The sequence below is a fragment of the Eriocheir sinensis genome, chromosome 68, assembly GCF_024679095.1.
Source record: "Eriocheir sinensis breed Jianghai 21 chromosome 68, ASM2467909v1, whole genome shotgun sequence".
In the NCBI taxonomy this organism is placed as follows: Eukaryota; Metazoa; Arthropoda; class Malacostraca; order Decapoda; family Varunidae; genus Eriocheir; species Eriocheir sinensis.
Window position 1 is genome coordinate 3,909,273 of NC_066576.1, and position 14,795 is coordinate 3,924,067.

The window sequence follows — 14,795 nt, forward strand, 5'->3', positions numbered from 1 at the left end:
AGTGGGCAGTGCTGGGCCACGTGACGCTCTGTCTGAACGAGGCCACAGCCACACAACCTGTCCTCGAGCGAGTCTCCCTCGCCCGCGCTTGTTCCATCGGCCGGTCTCGATGCACAGGTTATGGCCAGACACCCGGAATTGCGTAAATGCCTTGCGATAGTGTTCTTTAACTGTATGTCTATGTTTGTATATTTCGTGTACTTCTAGTAAGGGATTTAAGTCTTTATATGTGTTATACCTAGTGGATTGAGTTCTGTTGATCTTATTATGTAAATTTACCATGAGTGTGTCCCAATCAGGTACGGGCGTGGTAATAAACTCAATGACTAGTTTTCCAACAGGGCTCTTGCTCTGGAATTGTAGTTATCATTGCGAAATGTAAAGGGTCATCAATCGTGCTATTACGCTCTTTCCACATATAAAAAAGGAATTTGTGTTGTTTGTGCCTCATCAAGTCGGGAAGCAACGGGTAGCCTGCCTCGGCGTAGCATATATCACTGGCGGTGTTTTTACGCACGCCTGGCATCTGTTTGATTACCCAGTTGTAAACTTTTGTGATAGGCTTTAAGTCCGCGCTCAGCCACGACTCACAACTGTAAAATAAAGACATCAAAGCCGCGTCAAGCACCCGTCGCTTCACCGTGGAAGAAATGTCGTTGTTCTTATCAACAAAGGAGACATACTTTAAAGCATGACCCATCTTGGCTTTGGTGTGAGCTTGACCGCCGACGACACCGACCCGTCGCTGGTAAACACTGAACCCAGGTAAGTATATTGTTGACAGTGATTGATCGCCAGAGTGTTCACACGCAATGGTTGTCGGTCTGTCTCTGAGCCATTAATGACGAAAAACTTAGTTTTGTCGGCATTAATTTTGATATTATATTGATTGCAGTAGTCTTGCAAAAGTTTCACCTTTCTTAACATACTATCCCGGGTAGTGGCTAGTAATACAGTATCGTCCATTAATACCAGGCAGTGTAACCATTCCAAAAATCCATCATTCGGACGGTTTTCCTTCAGTGATTTAATCAGGTCATTAATGTATATAATAAAAAGCAGACAAGAAGTTGGGGAGCCTTGCCTCAAAGCCAGTGTGGCAACAATAGCACTCCCGATAATACTGTTACCTGATACATGCTCATCAACGCTCCCAACATCACTAAACCACATCCCATCCTTTTTAAAACTTGAAATAACTTTTGCCTGCTCACTGAGTCATATGCCTTAGAAAAGTCCACAAAGGTCACGAATAAAGTGTGTTTTCTACGCCGTGCCGTATCTGTGAGTAGACGAAGCGTCACAATATGTTCGAGCCAACTCCGTTTCCTTTGCGCTCCGGCCTGTTCTCTGTATGGCACGAACCAGCGACTCAGCCTTTCACACAGTATCATGTCGTACAGTTTGTTATACAATTAATAATACTGATACCTCTTTAATTATATTATTAGTATCATTACTGTCTCCTTTCTTAAAAATCAAACACATCTTTGCTCTAGCCCAGGAGGCAGGATACACACAAGAAGAGAATGCATTATTAAACAAAGTAACAAGTACTAAATACCAGTGAATAGGGAGAAAACTCAACACGCCACGACAAATCGCGTCAGGGCCGCAGGACTTACTAGGTTTCATTTCCTTTAATTGACATTGCACTTCTTCGGCAGTTATTACGTCATCCAAAATTGGAATCGTAACATCCGTCACTTGTATGTTAGAATTTAACCCACCAGTGTCTTCCTGGGGATTCAGAATACGCTCGAAATGGACTTTAAATTCATCATCTGAAGGTTTCTCTGCGCCATTGGTTTCATCTCTTGAGTAATTCGATCCCTCCCCAGTCAATAGCCTTCCATACATTAGCATCATTTTTATCGTTTAGGAGTCTTTCCCATCTAGTTAGACCATCACTTTCAGTATTGTTTAGCTCTCTTGTCGTTAACTTACATTTTTAATACATTCATAAAGAGCATCCGACACACTGTTCGAGGTTTCATTCACGTCCTCATTGGCGTCAGGTACTCTGAGCTGAAGCAGTGTTTCGGACAGTTTTTCTGTGTCTACGTGGTCAAGTCTAATCGGTCTTTTGAAACGGGCTTCCTGGAGATACGTGTTCTGACACATCACGTGATCTCCCAAAGCTGCTGCCCTACCCAGGATATACTCCATAGTACTCTCCTGAACTACCATAATGAATGACACCGGGGCATGATCAGATGGGAGACGCTCATCCTGCAGTACGTTAAAATCCTTAAAAGAGTTCAAAATACCGGGCGACACACACACACACACACACACACACATTCTAACGTGTGTAATTATTGCTATGTCTGTGTATCATTATTATTGCTATTATTGATTGATTGATTGATAGTTTATTGTTACAAGTAAAACAACAAAGGAGAAGGGAGGATCATGCCATCCCAACCCCCAGGAGGTACTGAGTGTGATTATTATTGTTATTTCCATTTTCATTTCTATTATCTATCATATTATTTTGTTCATTTGTTTCATTCATTTCATTTGTTTCATCTCGCAGTGAAAGTGGAGTGAAAATTACGTGTAATAGTGGAAAATAGCAAAGCAATCAAGGAAAGAAAAGGACAGAAAATCTAAGTTCAGAATGAAGCGCTTAAGAAAGTGACGTAATACTGAAAAGAAAAGTGTACAAGTGAAAGAAAAGAAAAGAGGAACGAAAGGAGGAGGCCCTAAGAAGCGATACAGACAGTGATGCCATTTTAGCGGATTTATGCTAGATCTGGCGGAATTGCATGTTATCTAGTTGGAAAAATCTTAAAATTAACAAGAGTAACTGGCGGATTCTCAAGTCCAATCTAGCGGCAAAATTTTATAGCTTCACCTATCATCTGGCGGATTTTTTAGGCCATCCTAGCGGATTTATAAATTCTGAGTTGGCAACACTGGTTAAAAAGCGTCACAGGTCAGAAGAAGAAGAAGAAGCAGAAACACGCGGCGCGGCACACAGCAGCACCACGCGCCCTGCCCCTGCCTGCCTGCCCGTGCCGCCGCCATGAAGATCGAGGAGGTGAAGAGCACCACCAAGACCCAGCGCATCAACGCCCACTCGCACGTGAAGGGCCTGGGCCTGCGCGAGGATGGCACCGCCGAGGCCAACGCGGCGGGGCTGGTGGGACAGGCGCAGGCCAGGGAGGTGAGCCGCGCCTGAGGACCTGGCACTGTAGGGGTGTTCTGCCGTGGAGTGTGTGCTGCAAAGTTTTTATCTCATAGCTCAATGTTCCGTTCCTGGGGCCCTGCTGGGTGTCCTTTGAGCCCTCCTCCAGGGCTGACAGTCTTGACCTGTGGTATTGAGGCACTACAGAATCGCACCCAGCCCACCCCAGCGGTCTTCGGTATCCCAGCGGCGGGCAGTGTGAGGCTGCACTATTATGTGGCTGGCTGGGTCTTCAGACAAGTTTATTTTTTTGCCTTTTATGACAGGTTTTGATGTGCTGTCATCACCAATGGCACTTTCTGTTGGAAAGTATCAATTTTTAAGAATTGAACAAATAATTAAATAGTGATGTCTCACTATTAGCTACCCTATTGTATGGAGGAATGGCACAATCCTTAGACATGACAGATAAATGATTGTGGTTATTAGAAATATGATAGAGACGGGTGCAAGGCAGGAGAAACTAGGAAAGATTGGTGAACAAGAGCAAGCCAGCTGAGTGTAGGGCAAACCCCCAGGGAAGAGTCTGTGAGGACAAGACACCCTTGTAGCAAAAATAAGTAAGAATCACCTGACACAAGCCTCCCCTCCACAGGCCGCCGGGTACCTGGTGGACCTGATCCGCTCCAAGAGGATGTCTGGCCGCGCCGCTCTCTTTGCCGGGCCGCCAGGCACGGGCAAGACAGCCATTGCCCTCGCCCTCGCCCAGGAGCTGGGGAACAAGGTGAGAACATAAGAAGAACGTAAGTTAGGTGTCGAAAACCAGTACATACAAGGAAGTGAATACGATAATTTGTCAAGCTTGCTCTGACACCACCTCATTCATCCCTGCTCAGGTTCCCTTCTGCCCCATGGTTGGCTCCGAGGTGTACAGCTCGGAAGTGAAGAAGACAGAGGTGCTCATGGAGAACTTTCGTCGCGCCATTGGCCTGCGCATCAAGGAAGTGAAGGAGGTGTATGAGGGAGAGGTGACCGAGCTGACGCCAGTGGAAACGGAGAACCCAATGGGAGGTGAGGGTCAGCTCGTCATGTACTTTTCCCTCTATTAACACTGTACCAAACTCCATCACATCCTTTTCTTTCACCCTCTCTCCTTGATGTTATTTTGACTCATATTCTTGGACACCTTCGGCTCCCACAACAACTTGGTATTCTCAGCTCTTCATGTATTTCTCCCTCTATGTCTAACCTCCCCCTGTAAACACTGTATCAAACTCCATTGCACCCTCAGAACCTTCCTCTCACCTTCCTATGTCCTTTATGATCTATCTATCTATCTATCTATGCATGTGTATCTGTCTCTGTGTGCATATCTACATGTGTATCAGCATAGCTGGGCGTTATCGCGATACTTTATCGCTGATAACAAAATTTGGTTATCGGCCATCCGCTACTTATTTAAATATATATCGGTATCTTCGTTACTTTTTTAACCAAACTAGCGATAATCGCTACTTTTTTCCGCCTCTCAGGAAAAAAAATGTTGTCTCCCTACTGCGCATGCGATTTCATACTTAGATCATCACCATTCAAATACTAGGTTATTTTTTTATGTTACTCAAAAATCAATATATCAAAGAGAAAAATCATTGAACTTTGCCCCCAAAATGATTATTCACTGCCTCAAATTTGATATTCCATATTCGTTTGTGAGCATGCCATGGTATTGAAATTTTTTTTATTTGGTGTCCATAAGAGCTGGGTTTTTTTTGTTTACAAAACACTGGTCTCTCGTGAACTTGCATGCTCAGACCAAAAAGCGTGAACCTGTACAGTCTCACAAAGCTTTTTAACACATTAAGAGTTGCTGGAAAGCTGAATCAGACATTCAGTACCACCATCCTCGCTGTTTCTAGAACAACACTCTATACATATAAATAAAACTCGTATGTCTGATTCAGCCTTCCAGCAACTCTTAATTACAGTTAAAAAGCTTTGTGAGACTGTACAGGTCTACGCTTGCTGGTCTGAGCATGCACACTTCACGAAACCAGTGTTTGTAAACAAAAGCGCCAGCTTTTGACGGTGGGGACGCCAAATAACACAACACCGGTTCAGGCGTTTCTAGTATTACCGTCCACATGTATACGTGTCAACGTGTTGTTTTCAGGTTTTGTAAGTTTTCCAAAATACAGATAATGAATATTTGAATTCATCTATGTTTTTCTGTCTGAGATATCAAAATAGTATCGTTTTCGCCTATTGAACTTATTGCTAGCTAGTATCGGAATTGTGGATTTATATCGGGTATCGGTTATCGCCTATATTTGTGTGTCCAGTTAACGAATATCGGTTATCACCGATAAATTTTTTCATCAGTTATCGGTTATCGGGAATAAGGTTTTCTGTTATCGTGCCCAGCTATGTGTATCAGTCTGTCTCAGTGTGTGTAGTAATATCCATTCACCAATCAATCCATCCATCTCTCAAGGTTACGGGAAGACGGTGAGCCACGTCATCATTGGTCTACGCACGGCTAAGGGCACCAAGCAGCTCAAGTTAGACCCAAGCATTTACGAGACGCTGCAGAAGGAGAGAGTCGAGACCGGCGACGTCATCTATGTGGAGGCCAACTCTGGGGCGGTCAAGAGGCAGGGGCGCTCCGACACCTATGCCACTGAGTTCGACCTGGAGGTGTGTGTGTGTGTGCCGAGTTGCATTTACCTCTGTAGTTTGTGTTTACCTATTTGTTATATACAGGAATTAAGGAGCACTAGTGGGGTCTCATCATGCCACAGAGCTTGACCTAGAGTTGTGTGTTTGCCAAGTTGTTATATGCAGGAAATAGGGAACACAAATGGGGTCTCGCCATGCCTCAGAGCTTGACCTAGAGTTGTGTGTTTGCCAAGTTGTTATATGCAGGAAATAGGGAACACAAATGGGGTCTCGCCATGCCTCAGAGCTTGACCTAGAGTTGTGTGTTTGCCAAGTTGTTATATGCAGGAAATAGGGAACACAAATGGGGTTTCGTCATGCCACAGAGCTTGACCTAGAGTTGTGTGTTTGCCAAGTTGTTATATGCGGGAAATAGGGAACACTGGTGGGGTCTCATCATGCCACAGAGCTTGGCCTAGAGTTGTGTGTTTGCCAAGTTATATGCAGGAAATAGGGAACACTAGTTGGGTCTTGTCATGCTATAGAGTTCGACTTTGAGGTGTGTGTATACCAAGTTGTTATATGCAGGAGAGGAGGAGGATTTTTTCATTCTCTAGGTATTTCTTTGAGACCTTGACAACACCTAGAGCACAAAAAACACACTAATGTATCAGTATCTGTAGTGCGGCGACTATGCCTGATGAACGAGCCTCCCATAACCCACTTAGCCAGCAGGGTACCTCTTTGGCAGACTCGGTAGGGAGTGGCTCTCGTCACACTGGTCGCGGGTTCAATCCCAGGCAGCCGGCGAATACCCTGTCTTGGTCCTGATTAATTTCTCGTGTGTTTCGATACACGCAGAGGTCGTGTTGGAGAATAGAGAAGGAGAAAATAAACTCTCGGGGCACGACATATCAATTTGAATTTTGTATGGATCTTTTGGTAACCTGTGATCAAGGTGGCCAAACTCCTATTCTATGGCTCTGTGTCTCACCCTCTGCCTCACCCTCTCCTGTGTGTGTGTTTCAGGCTGAGGAGTATGTCCCGCTGCCCAAGGGTGATGTGCACAAGAAGAAGGAGGTGATCCAGGATGTGACGCTGCATGACCTGGATGTGGCCAACGCTCAGCCCCAGGGAGGCCAGGATATCCTCTCCATGATGTCACAACTCATGAAGCCCAGGAAGACAGAGATTACTGGTACAGACACCAACCCTCCCCTCCCTTTCCTTATCTAAATACTCTTGCTACTTTGTTTTCTTCTTCTTATTAAGCTCAAGATTACTGGTACAGACACCCATGCCTTGCCTCCTCCTCTAAATACTCTTCCTTTCTCCTTGCTATCCCAGGGAGACTGAGGTTACTTGCATACCCACCCACCCTCTCCTCCTCTAAATACTCTTCCTTTCTCCTTGCTATCCCAGGGAGACTGAGGTTACTTGCATACCCACCCACCCTCTCCTCCTCCAAATACTCTTCCTTTCTCCTTGCTATCCCATGGAGACTGAGGTTTCTTGCATACCCACCCACCCTCTCCTACTCTAACTACTCTTCCTTTCTCCTTGCTATCCGAGGGAGACCGAGGTTACTTGCATACCCACCCACCTTTTCCTCTAAATACTCTTCCTTTCTCCTTGCTATCCCAGGGAGACCGAGGTTACTTGCATACCCACCCACCCTCTCCTCCTCCAAATACTCTTCCTTTCTCCTTGCTATCCCAGGGAGACAGAGGTTATGGGTATACCCACCCACCCTCTCCTCCTCTAAATACTCTTCCTTTCTCCTTGCTATCCCAGGGAGACTGAGGTTACTTGCATACCCACCCACCCTCTCCTCCTCTAAATACTCTTCCTTTCTCCTTGCTATCCCAGGGAGACTGAGGTTACTTGCATACCCACCCACCCTCTCCTCCTCCTCCAAATACTCTTCCTTTCTCCTTGCTATCCCAGGAGACTGAGGTTACTTGCATACCCACCCACCCTTTCCTCCTCTAAATACTCTTCCTTTCTCCTTGCTATCCCAGGGAGACCGAGGTTACTTGCATACCCACCCACCCTTTCCTCCTCTTAATACTCTTCCTTTCTCCTTGCTATCCCAGGGAGACTGAGGTTATGGGCATACCCACCCACCTTTTCCTCCTCTAAATACTCTTCCTTTCTCCTTGCTATCCCAGGGAGACTGAGGTTACTGGTATACCCACCCACCCTTTCCTCCTCTAAATACTCTTCCTTTCTCCTTGCTATCCCAGGGAGACTGAGGTTACTGGTATACCCACCCACCCTTTCCTCCTCTAAATACTCTTCCTTTCTCCTTGCTATCCCAGGGAGACTGAGGTTACTGGTATACCCACCCACCCTTTCCTCCTCTAAATACTCTTCCTTTCTCCTTGCTATCCCAGGGAGACTGAGGTTACTTGCATACCCACCCACCCTTTCCTCCTCTAAATACTCTTCCTTTCTCCTTGCTATCCCAGGGAGACCGAGGTTACTTGCATACCCACCCACCCTTTCCTCCTCTAAATACTCTTCTCCTCTCCCTGCATTCATTGGTACAGACACCCACCCACTCCTTCACCCCTTTCCTCTTGTAAATACTTCTCATTTCTCTTTTGTTTTGCTTAATTATACTCATGAGATAATGGAGAAAATGATTATGACAGCACCGTGAAAATGAGACAGACACAGACAGACAAAATTACTACAAATGAGGTAGACAAATAGACAGACAAAATGGAATATGAGACAGATAGACAGACAGACAAAATCATATTGGCCACCTCATTTCTCTTATATAGGAGCAGCACTTGGATGTTTTCTTTTTCCTTGAGTTGTTTCTGTTGCCATAAAAAGAAAAAAATATAAATGTGAGGCTTCTCTTAAGTCCTAAATACTCCTGATTTCTCTTTTATTTTGCCTCATGAGATAATGGAGAAAATGACTACAACCAACTGATAACAAACTCGTATCTGGCCACTGTATTCTGTTTTTCTTAACCAACTTTTTTCTTTTTATGTTTTTGTTGCTATAAAAATGAAAAATAAAAAATCCATGTGCGAGGCTTAAGTCCCCCCAACCTCTCTCCCGCACAGAAAAGCTTCGACTGGAGATCAACAAGGTGGTGGACAAGTACATCGACCAGGGCATCGCTGAGCTGGTGCCGGGCGTGCTGTTCATCGACGAGGTGCACATGCTGGACATTGAGTGCTTCACCTTCCTCCACCGCGCCCTGGAGTCAAGGATCGCACCCATCGTCATCTTCGCCACCAACCGGGGCCGCTGCGTCATCAAGTAAGGAGGTGTTACTCTGTTTAATGGGGATGCTGGAGTCACAATTTTTCTTTGCTCTTGAACTCTTCTTTGCTGTAAAATAAAAAAAATATATTAATAAGTAGCAATTCAAAGTAATCATGCCTACTAAAAACACCTTATTTTTTCGCCTGTCGCCAGTAGGTTTCTTGGTATGACCTGGTAGTCAGTTCAAGCCCATTATGGTGCAGGCAAGTGTTTATAGTGGCACCATCTTGCTTGGCTCATGCTTGGCCCCTGGAACTCATCTTTGATCCTCTTATTAGAGAGAATCTAGAGTCTGGGTTGATATGTGGTCTTCAGGACAGCATGTGGGTAGTCTTAGGCCCTCTCGGCGGTGACTGAAAAATTGTCAGCTTGTTTGTAGCAGTGGGCAGGATTTGTTTTTGTTTTTTACAGTAAAGGAAACGGTTCAGGGGCAAAAAAAAGGAAACTAATGAAAAAAAAACCCGCTATTCACTGCTCCTACAAAAGAGTCAAGAGGAGTGGCCGAAAGATAGGTCAGTTTCAGGAGGAGAGGGATCATCATCATCGTTTAACGTCCATTTATTCCCTATGGTGGGGTTGGACGGGACATAAGCCTCCTCCACTGTTGCCAGTCCATAGCCATTTCTTCTGTGATGTTCAGCCTCCTCATATCTTCCTCCACCACCTTTCTCCACATCTTCCTTGGCCTTCCTGGTGGTCTTCAGCCCTCTACCTCAAAGTTCAGTGCACGTCTCAGGATGCGTGGATACAAACTTATACACCTCCTCCTGGACACTGCACTTGCACACTGACCACTCCTACTGCCCTATTTGTATCTTGACTGGACCCTTTGATGATACATAGATTGGTGGATTGTGACCTTTACGTGTTGTCTCTTCTCACTTTACTGATGCTGGTCCTTCCTTGTGACCTGGACGCTGCACTCACACACTAACCACTCCTACTGCCCTATTGTATCTTGACTGGACCCTTTGATGATACATAGATTGGTGGATTGTGACCTTTCTTTGTCTCTTCTCATTTTACTTATGCCGGACCTTCCTTGTGACACCAACAGAGGGACAGGAGACGTGGTATCAGCTCACGGCGTCCCCAGAGACTTGCTGGACCGCATCATCATTGTGAGGATGAAGCCGTACGGGCAGGAGGAGGTGGCACAGATCATACAGATACGCGCCCAGACCGAAGGCATCAAGATTGAAAACGAGGCCATCCAGGAGCTCAGTAGCATTGCCGAGAAAGCCTCACTCAGGTCAGTACAGAATATATGCTCTAAGCTCTCTGCCCAAGCTCATCCCTATGCTGTCCAACTTCCTAATACAAGAGTTAACTGGTATCTGTATTTCATCACTTCACTGGTTTATCCATCACAGTGCTGTCCAACTTTGTAATGCAAGAGTTAACCAGTATCCATATTCTTTCATCACTTTGCTGGTTAACTCACCCCAGTGCTGTCCAACTTCCTAATGCAAAAGTTAACCAGTATCCGTAATCTTTCATCACTTTACTGGTTCATCCATCACAGTGCTGTCCAACTTCCTAATCCAAGCGTTAACTGGTATCTATATTCTTTTGTCACTTCACTGGTTAACTCACCCCAGTGCTGTCCAACTTCCTAATGCAAAAGTTAACCAGTATCCGTAATCTTTCATCACTTTACTGGTTCATCCATCACAGTGCTGTCCAACTTCCTAATACAAGAGTTAACTGGTATCTATATTCTTTTGTCACTTCACTGGTTAACTCACCCCAGTGCTGTCCAACTTCCTAATGCAAAAGTTAACCAGTATCCGTAATCTTTCATCATTTAACTGCTTCATCCATCACAGTGCTGTCCAACTTCCTAATACAAGAGTTAACTGGTATCTATATTCTTTCATCACTTTGCTGGTTAACTCACCCCAGTGCTGTCCAACTTCCTAATGCAAAAGTTAACCAGTATCCGTAATCTTTCATCACTTTACTGGTTCATCCATCACAGTGCTGTCCAACTTCCTAATACAAGAGTTAACTGGTATCTATATTCTTTTGTCACTTCACTGGTTAACTCACCCCAGTGCTGTCCAACTTCCTAATGCAAAAGTTAACCAGTATCCGTAATCTTTCATCACTTAACTGGTTCATCCATCCCAGTGCTGTCCAACTTCCTAATACAACAGTTAACTGGTATCTATATTCTTTTGTCACTTCACTGGTTAACTCACCCCAGTGCTGTCCAACTTCCTAATGCAAAAGTTAACCAGTATCTGTAATCTTTCATCACTTTGGTTAACTCATCTCAGTGCTGTCCAGCTTCCTAATACAAGAGTTAACCACTATCTGTCCTATTCTTTCATCACTTTTACTGGTTAACTCATCCCAGTGCTGTCCAACTTCCTAATACAAAAGTTAACCAACATCTGTATTCTTTCATCACTTCACTGGTTCATCCATCCCAGTGCTGTCCAACTTCCTAATACAAGAGTTAACTGGTATCTATATTCTTTCGTCACTTCACTGGTTAACTCACCCCAGTGCTGTCCAACTTCCTAATACAACAGTTAACCATTAAACCTTAGCCCATCCGACCCCATAAGGAAAAATACGGACGTTAAACAAGAAGAAGAGAGAAAATAAAAATAATAATCTTCCTCGTCGTTTCAGATACGCCGTGCGGCTTCTCACGCCCTCGAACGTTATGGCGCAGCAGAACGGAAACGAAACGGTGACGGTGGAGGACGTGAAGGAAGCCGCAGATCTGTTCATGGACGCAAAGACGTCGGCGCAGATGTTGGCGGAAAACCCGGAGAAATTCATGAAGTGAGCGGGATCATCGAAGTGAATACTGGAAGAACAGTTGCAAAGTCACCACCTGGACAATCAGCATCTTTTAGTGAACATGAGGCAGCCCAAAGTGGCCCCATCACAGACAGAGACAGACAGACAGAGAGAAGAAGGATATTGAAGACTTAACCTTGAACATATTGATAATGGACAGGACAGGAGCAAAAAATTCACCTTCCTCCCCTGAATCTGTCTAAACCCACACTGGAAACTTTCAATTGTATTTCATCAATTAACTCGAGGGGAGACTCATACACACTAGGAGGTTAGAGATTGGAGATGGGTGACTCTTAGTATACCCAGCACTGTGACACATTCCAAGGTGTTTTTAAGGCCAAGGAGACAAGTTAAAGTGTTAGAAAATATCATAGTAAAGATAAAAGAGACAATGCATTATAATAAGGAAAAGAAAGGCAGAAGAAGGGTTGAAGATACATAACATAAGGGTTGGGAAAATACATTAGAGAGACAAAGTAGACAATAAAAGATGAGAAAAAATATAGAAAAGAGACAGACAGACAGAATATGAGTTAAGAAAAGGCATTATAAAGAAACTCAGACAAAGGAGACAGAATTAGGCCCAAGAAAAAGCATTATATAAGGGCCCACAACAAATTCTCCCTTCCATTCAGATAAAACGAGGAGGATGCAGAAAAAATATATGATTAAATTGTTTCAGAGTTGCCGCATCACTCATCTTGAAAGAGCTTGTCATAGGAGGTTGTATTAGATAACTAGCATCTCGATATAAGTATGCTGGACCCCCAAGGTGACAGACAGACAGGGAGGACAGTCTTGGAAATGTGGAAATGTTACCCAGAGACAAATGGTTCATCTAGAAACCCATTAAAATATACACAAGAAAGATTGACAAGGACTTTTTTCACAGCTCAGCATCTCTATAGGTATGCTGGACCCCCAAGGTGACAGACAGACAGGGAGGACAGTCTTGGAAATGTGGAAATGTTACCTAGAGACAAATGATAAATCCATAAAAATCCATTAAAATATACACAAGAAAGATTGACAAGGATTTTTTTCACAGCTCAGCATCTCTATAGGTATGCTGGACCACCAAGATGATAGACAGACAGGGAGGACAGTCTTGGAAATGTGGAAATGTTACCCAGAGACAAATGATAAATCCATAAAAATCCATTAAAATATACACAAGAAAGATTGACAAGGATTTTTCTCACAGCTCAGCATCTCTATAGGTATGCTGGACCACCAAGATGATAGACAGACAGGGAGGACAGTCTCGGAAATATGGAAATGTTACCCAGAGACAAATGATAAATCCATAAAAATCCATTAAAATATACACAAGAAAGATTGACAAGGATTTTTTTCATAGCTCAGCATCTCTATAGGTATGCTGGACCCCCAAGATGATAGACAGACAGGGAGGACAGTCTTGGAAATGTGGAAATGTTACCTAGAGACAAATGATAAATCCATAAAAATCCATTAAAATATACACAAGAAAGATTGACAAGGATTTTTTTCACAGCTCAGCATCTCTATAGGTATGCTAGACTCCCAAGATGATAGACAGACAGGAAGGACAGTCTTGGAAATGTGGAAATGTTACCCAGAGACAAATGGTTCATCTAGAAATCCATTAAAATATACACAAGAAAGATTGACAAGGATTTTTCTCACAGCTCAGCATCTCTATAGGTATGCTGGACCCCCAAGATGATAGACAGACAGGGAGGACAGTCTTGGAAATGTTACCCAGAGACAAATGGTTCATCTAGAAACCCATTAAAATATACACAAGAAAGATTGATAAGGACTTTTTCACAGCTTTTCTTCTTTAGCATTCCCAGGACATAGAGATTCAGGAAACATTAGTCTAAGTGATCTTGGGACATAGCTATTAAGGAGGCATTAGCTTGGAGTCCACTGTGCCATAGGATATAAGGAGGCTACGAGAGGTCAGTCATGCAACTCCAGAAAACCAGCTACCCACTATTTTCCTTCCCTGAATCCTATCTAAACCTCCAATGGAAACTATCAATTGTATTTCCCCAAGCAACTCGAGGGAAGCCTGATACACAATAGGAAATGCTTGAGGAAAGAGATTGATGATGTAACCTTTGACTGCTGCTGGTGATGACGCTGGGCAGGACAGGAGCTAGAAATTGCATGGATTATCAAAAGTATTTACCCAAGCAACTCAAGGGACGGCTGATACATGATAGGAGGTTTGAGATTGGAGATTGATGATAACCTTGGATGTACTGAGGAGCAGGAGAGGAGCTAGAAAGTCTGGATAAGCAAAAGTATTACAGGTAAGCGATTGTTGATTAGTCTCGGGTAGATCTTGCCATCACTCCTGTACGTATATAAGGTGAATAGTGTAAAAGATATTGAACAAAAGTATACTCATTACCAGATTAAAATTTCACAAGTGGGTTATCTAGATCTTGTTCAGCTGTGCACAATATATTTTTCGAATTTTTCCGGTTTTATTTGATCTATTTTTAAGTTATCCAAGATTTTTCCCATTTTTCCAGTTTTATCAAATACATTTACTTTGTTTTTCCAGTTCTCTTGATTCGTTTATTCACTGTGATGTATCTGTTTCCGTGTATTCCAATATATTTTTCCTTTTTATATCCACACTAAAACAGCCTGCCATGTGTATAGTTTTGAGCGAGCAGTGTTTTAAAGGAACCGCCAGACTACACACTCCATGCCTATCCCGCAACTTTAGGCCTGCGAATCACCTGCTTTAAGGATAAGGATGTATATTAAAGGGGCTATTACACTGGGCAAATTTTCTGTGGATCTTTAGTCAAACCATGATTTCCGCTGGCGTGGTTCTCAATTGTTTCTTGTTATTGCTGCTGATGAAGATGGTGAGTAATACCATCGTCCTTCA

The 14,795-nt window shown here is 43.7% G+C and overlaps 1 protein-coding gene across 19 annotated transcripts; it reads left to right on the forward strand.

Moving 5' to 3' along the window:
- Window positions 1-2,935: 2,935 nt before the first annotated feature.
- LOC126988150 (ruvB-like 1) lies at window positions 2,936-14,372 on the forward strand. 19 transcript variants are annotated; one of them, XM_050845998.1, is made up of 10 exons: window positions 2,936-3,172; window positions 3,789-3,917; window positions 4,030-4,204; window positions 5,625-5,827; window positions 6,818-6,986; window positions 8,875-9,073; window positions 10,137-10,331; window positions 11,723-13,119; window positions 13,276-13,431; window positions 13,586-14,372. In XM_050845998.1, the coding sequence occupies exons 1-8, from the start codon at window positions 3,032-3,034 to the stop codon at window positions 11,880-11,882; spliced, it is 1,371 nt and encodes a 456-aa protein (XP_050701955.1). In that variant the 5' UTR covers window positions 2,936-3,031; the 3' UTR covers window positions 11,883-13,119; window positions 13,276-13,431; window positions 13,586-14,372. The 19 variants fall into 19 exon arrangements, with proteins under 19 accessions (XP_050701955.1, XP_050701962.1, XP_050701957.1 ...); XM_050846005.1 differs by having other exon boundaries at window positions 11,723-12,963; window positions 13,120-13,431; XM_050846000.1 differs by having other exon boundaries at window positions 11,723-12,963.
- The last annotated feature ends 423 nt before the right edge of the window (window positions 14,373-14,795 follow it).

Coding starts and splice junctions, on each gene's coding strand:
- LOC126988150 (XM_050845997.1), top strand. CDS start 3,032: ATGAAGATCGAGGAGGTGAAGAGCACCACCAAGACCCAGCGCATCAAC. Junction 3,918..4,029: donor CCCAGGAGCTGGGGAACAAG/GTGAGAACATAA, acceptor ATCCCTGCTCAG/GTTCCCTTCTGCCCCATGGT. Junction 6,987..8,874: donor CAGGAAGACAGAGATTACTG/GTACAGACACCA, acceptor TCTCCCGCACAG/AAAAGCTTCGACTGGAGATC.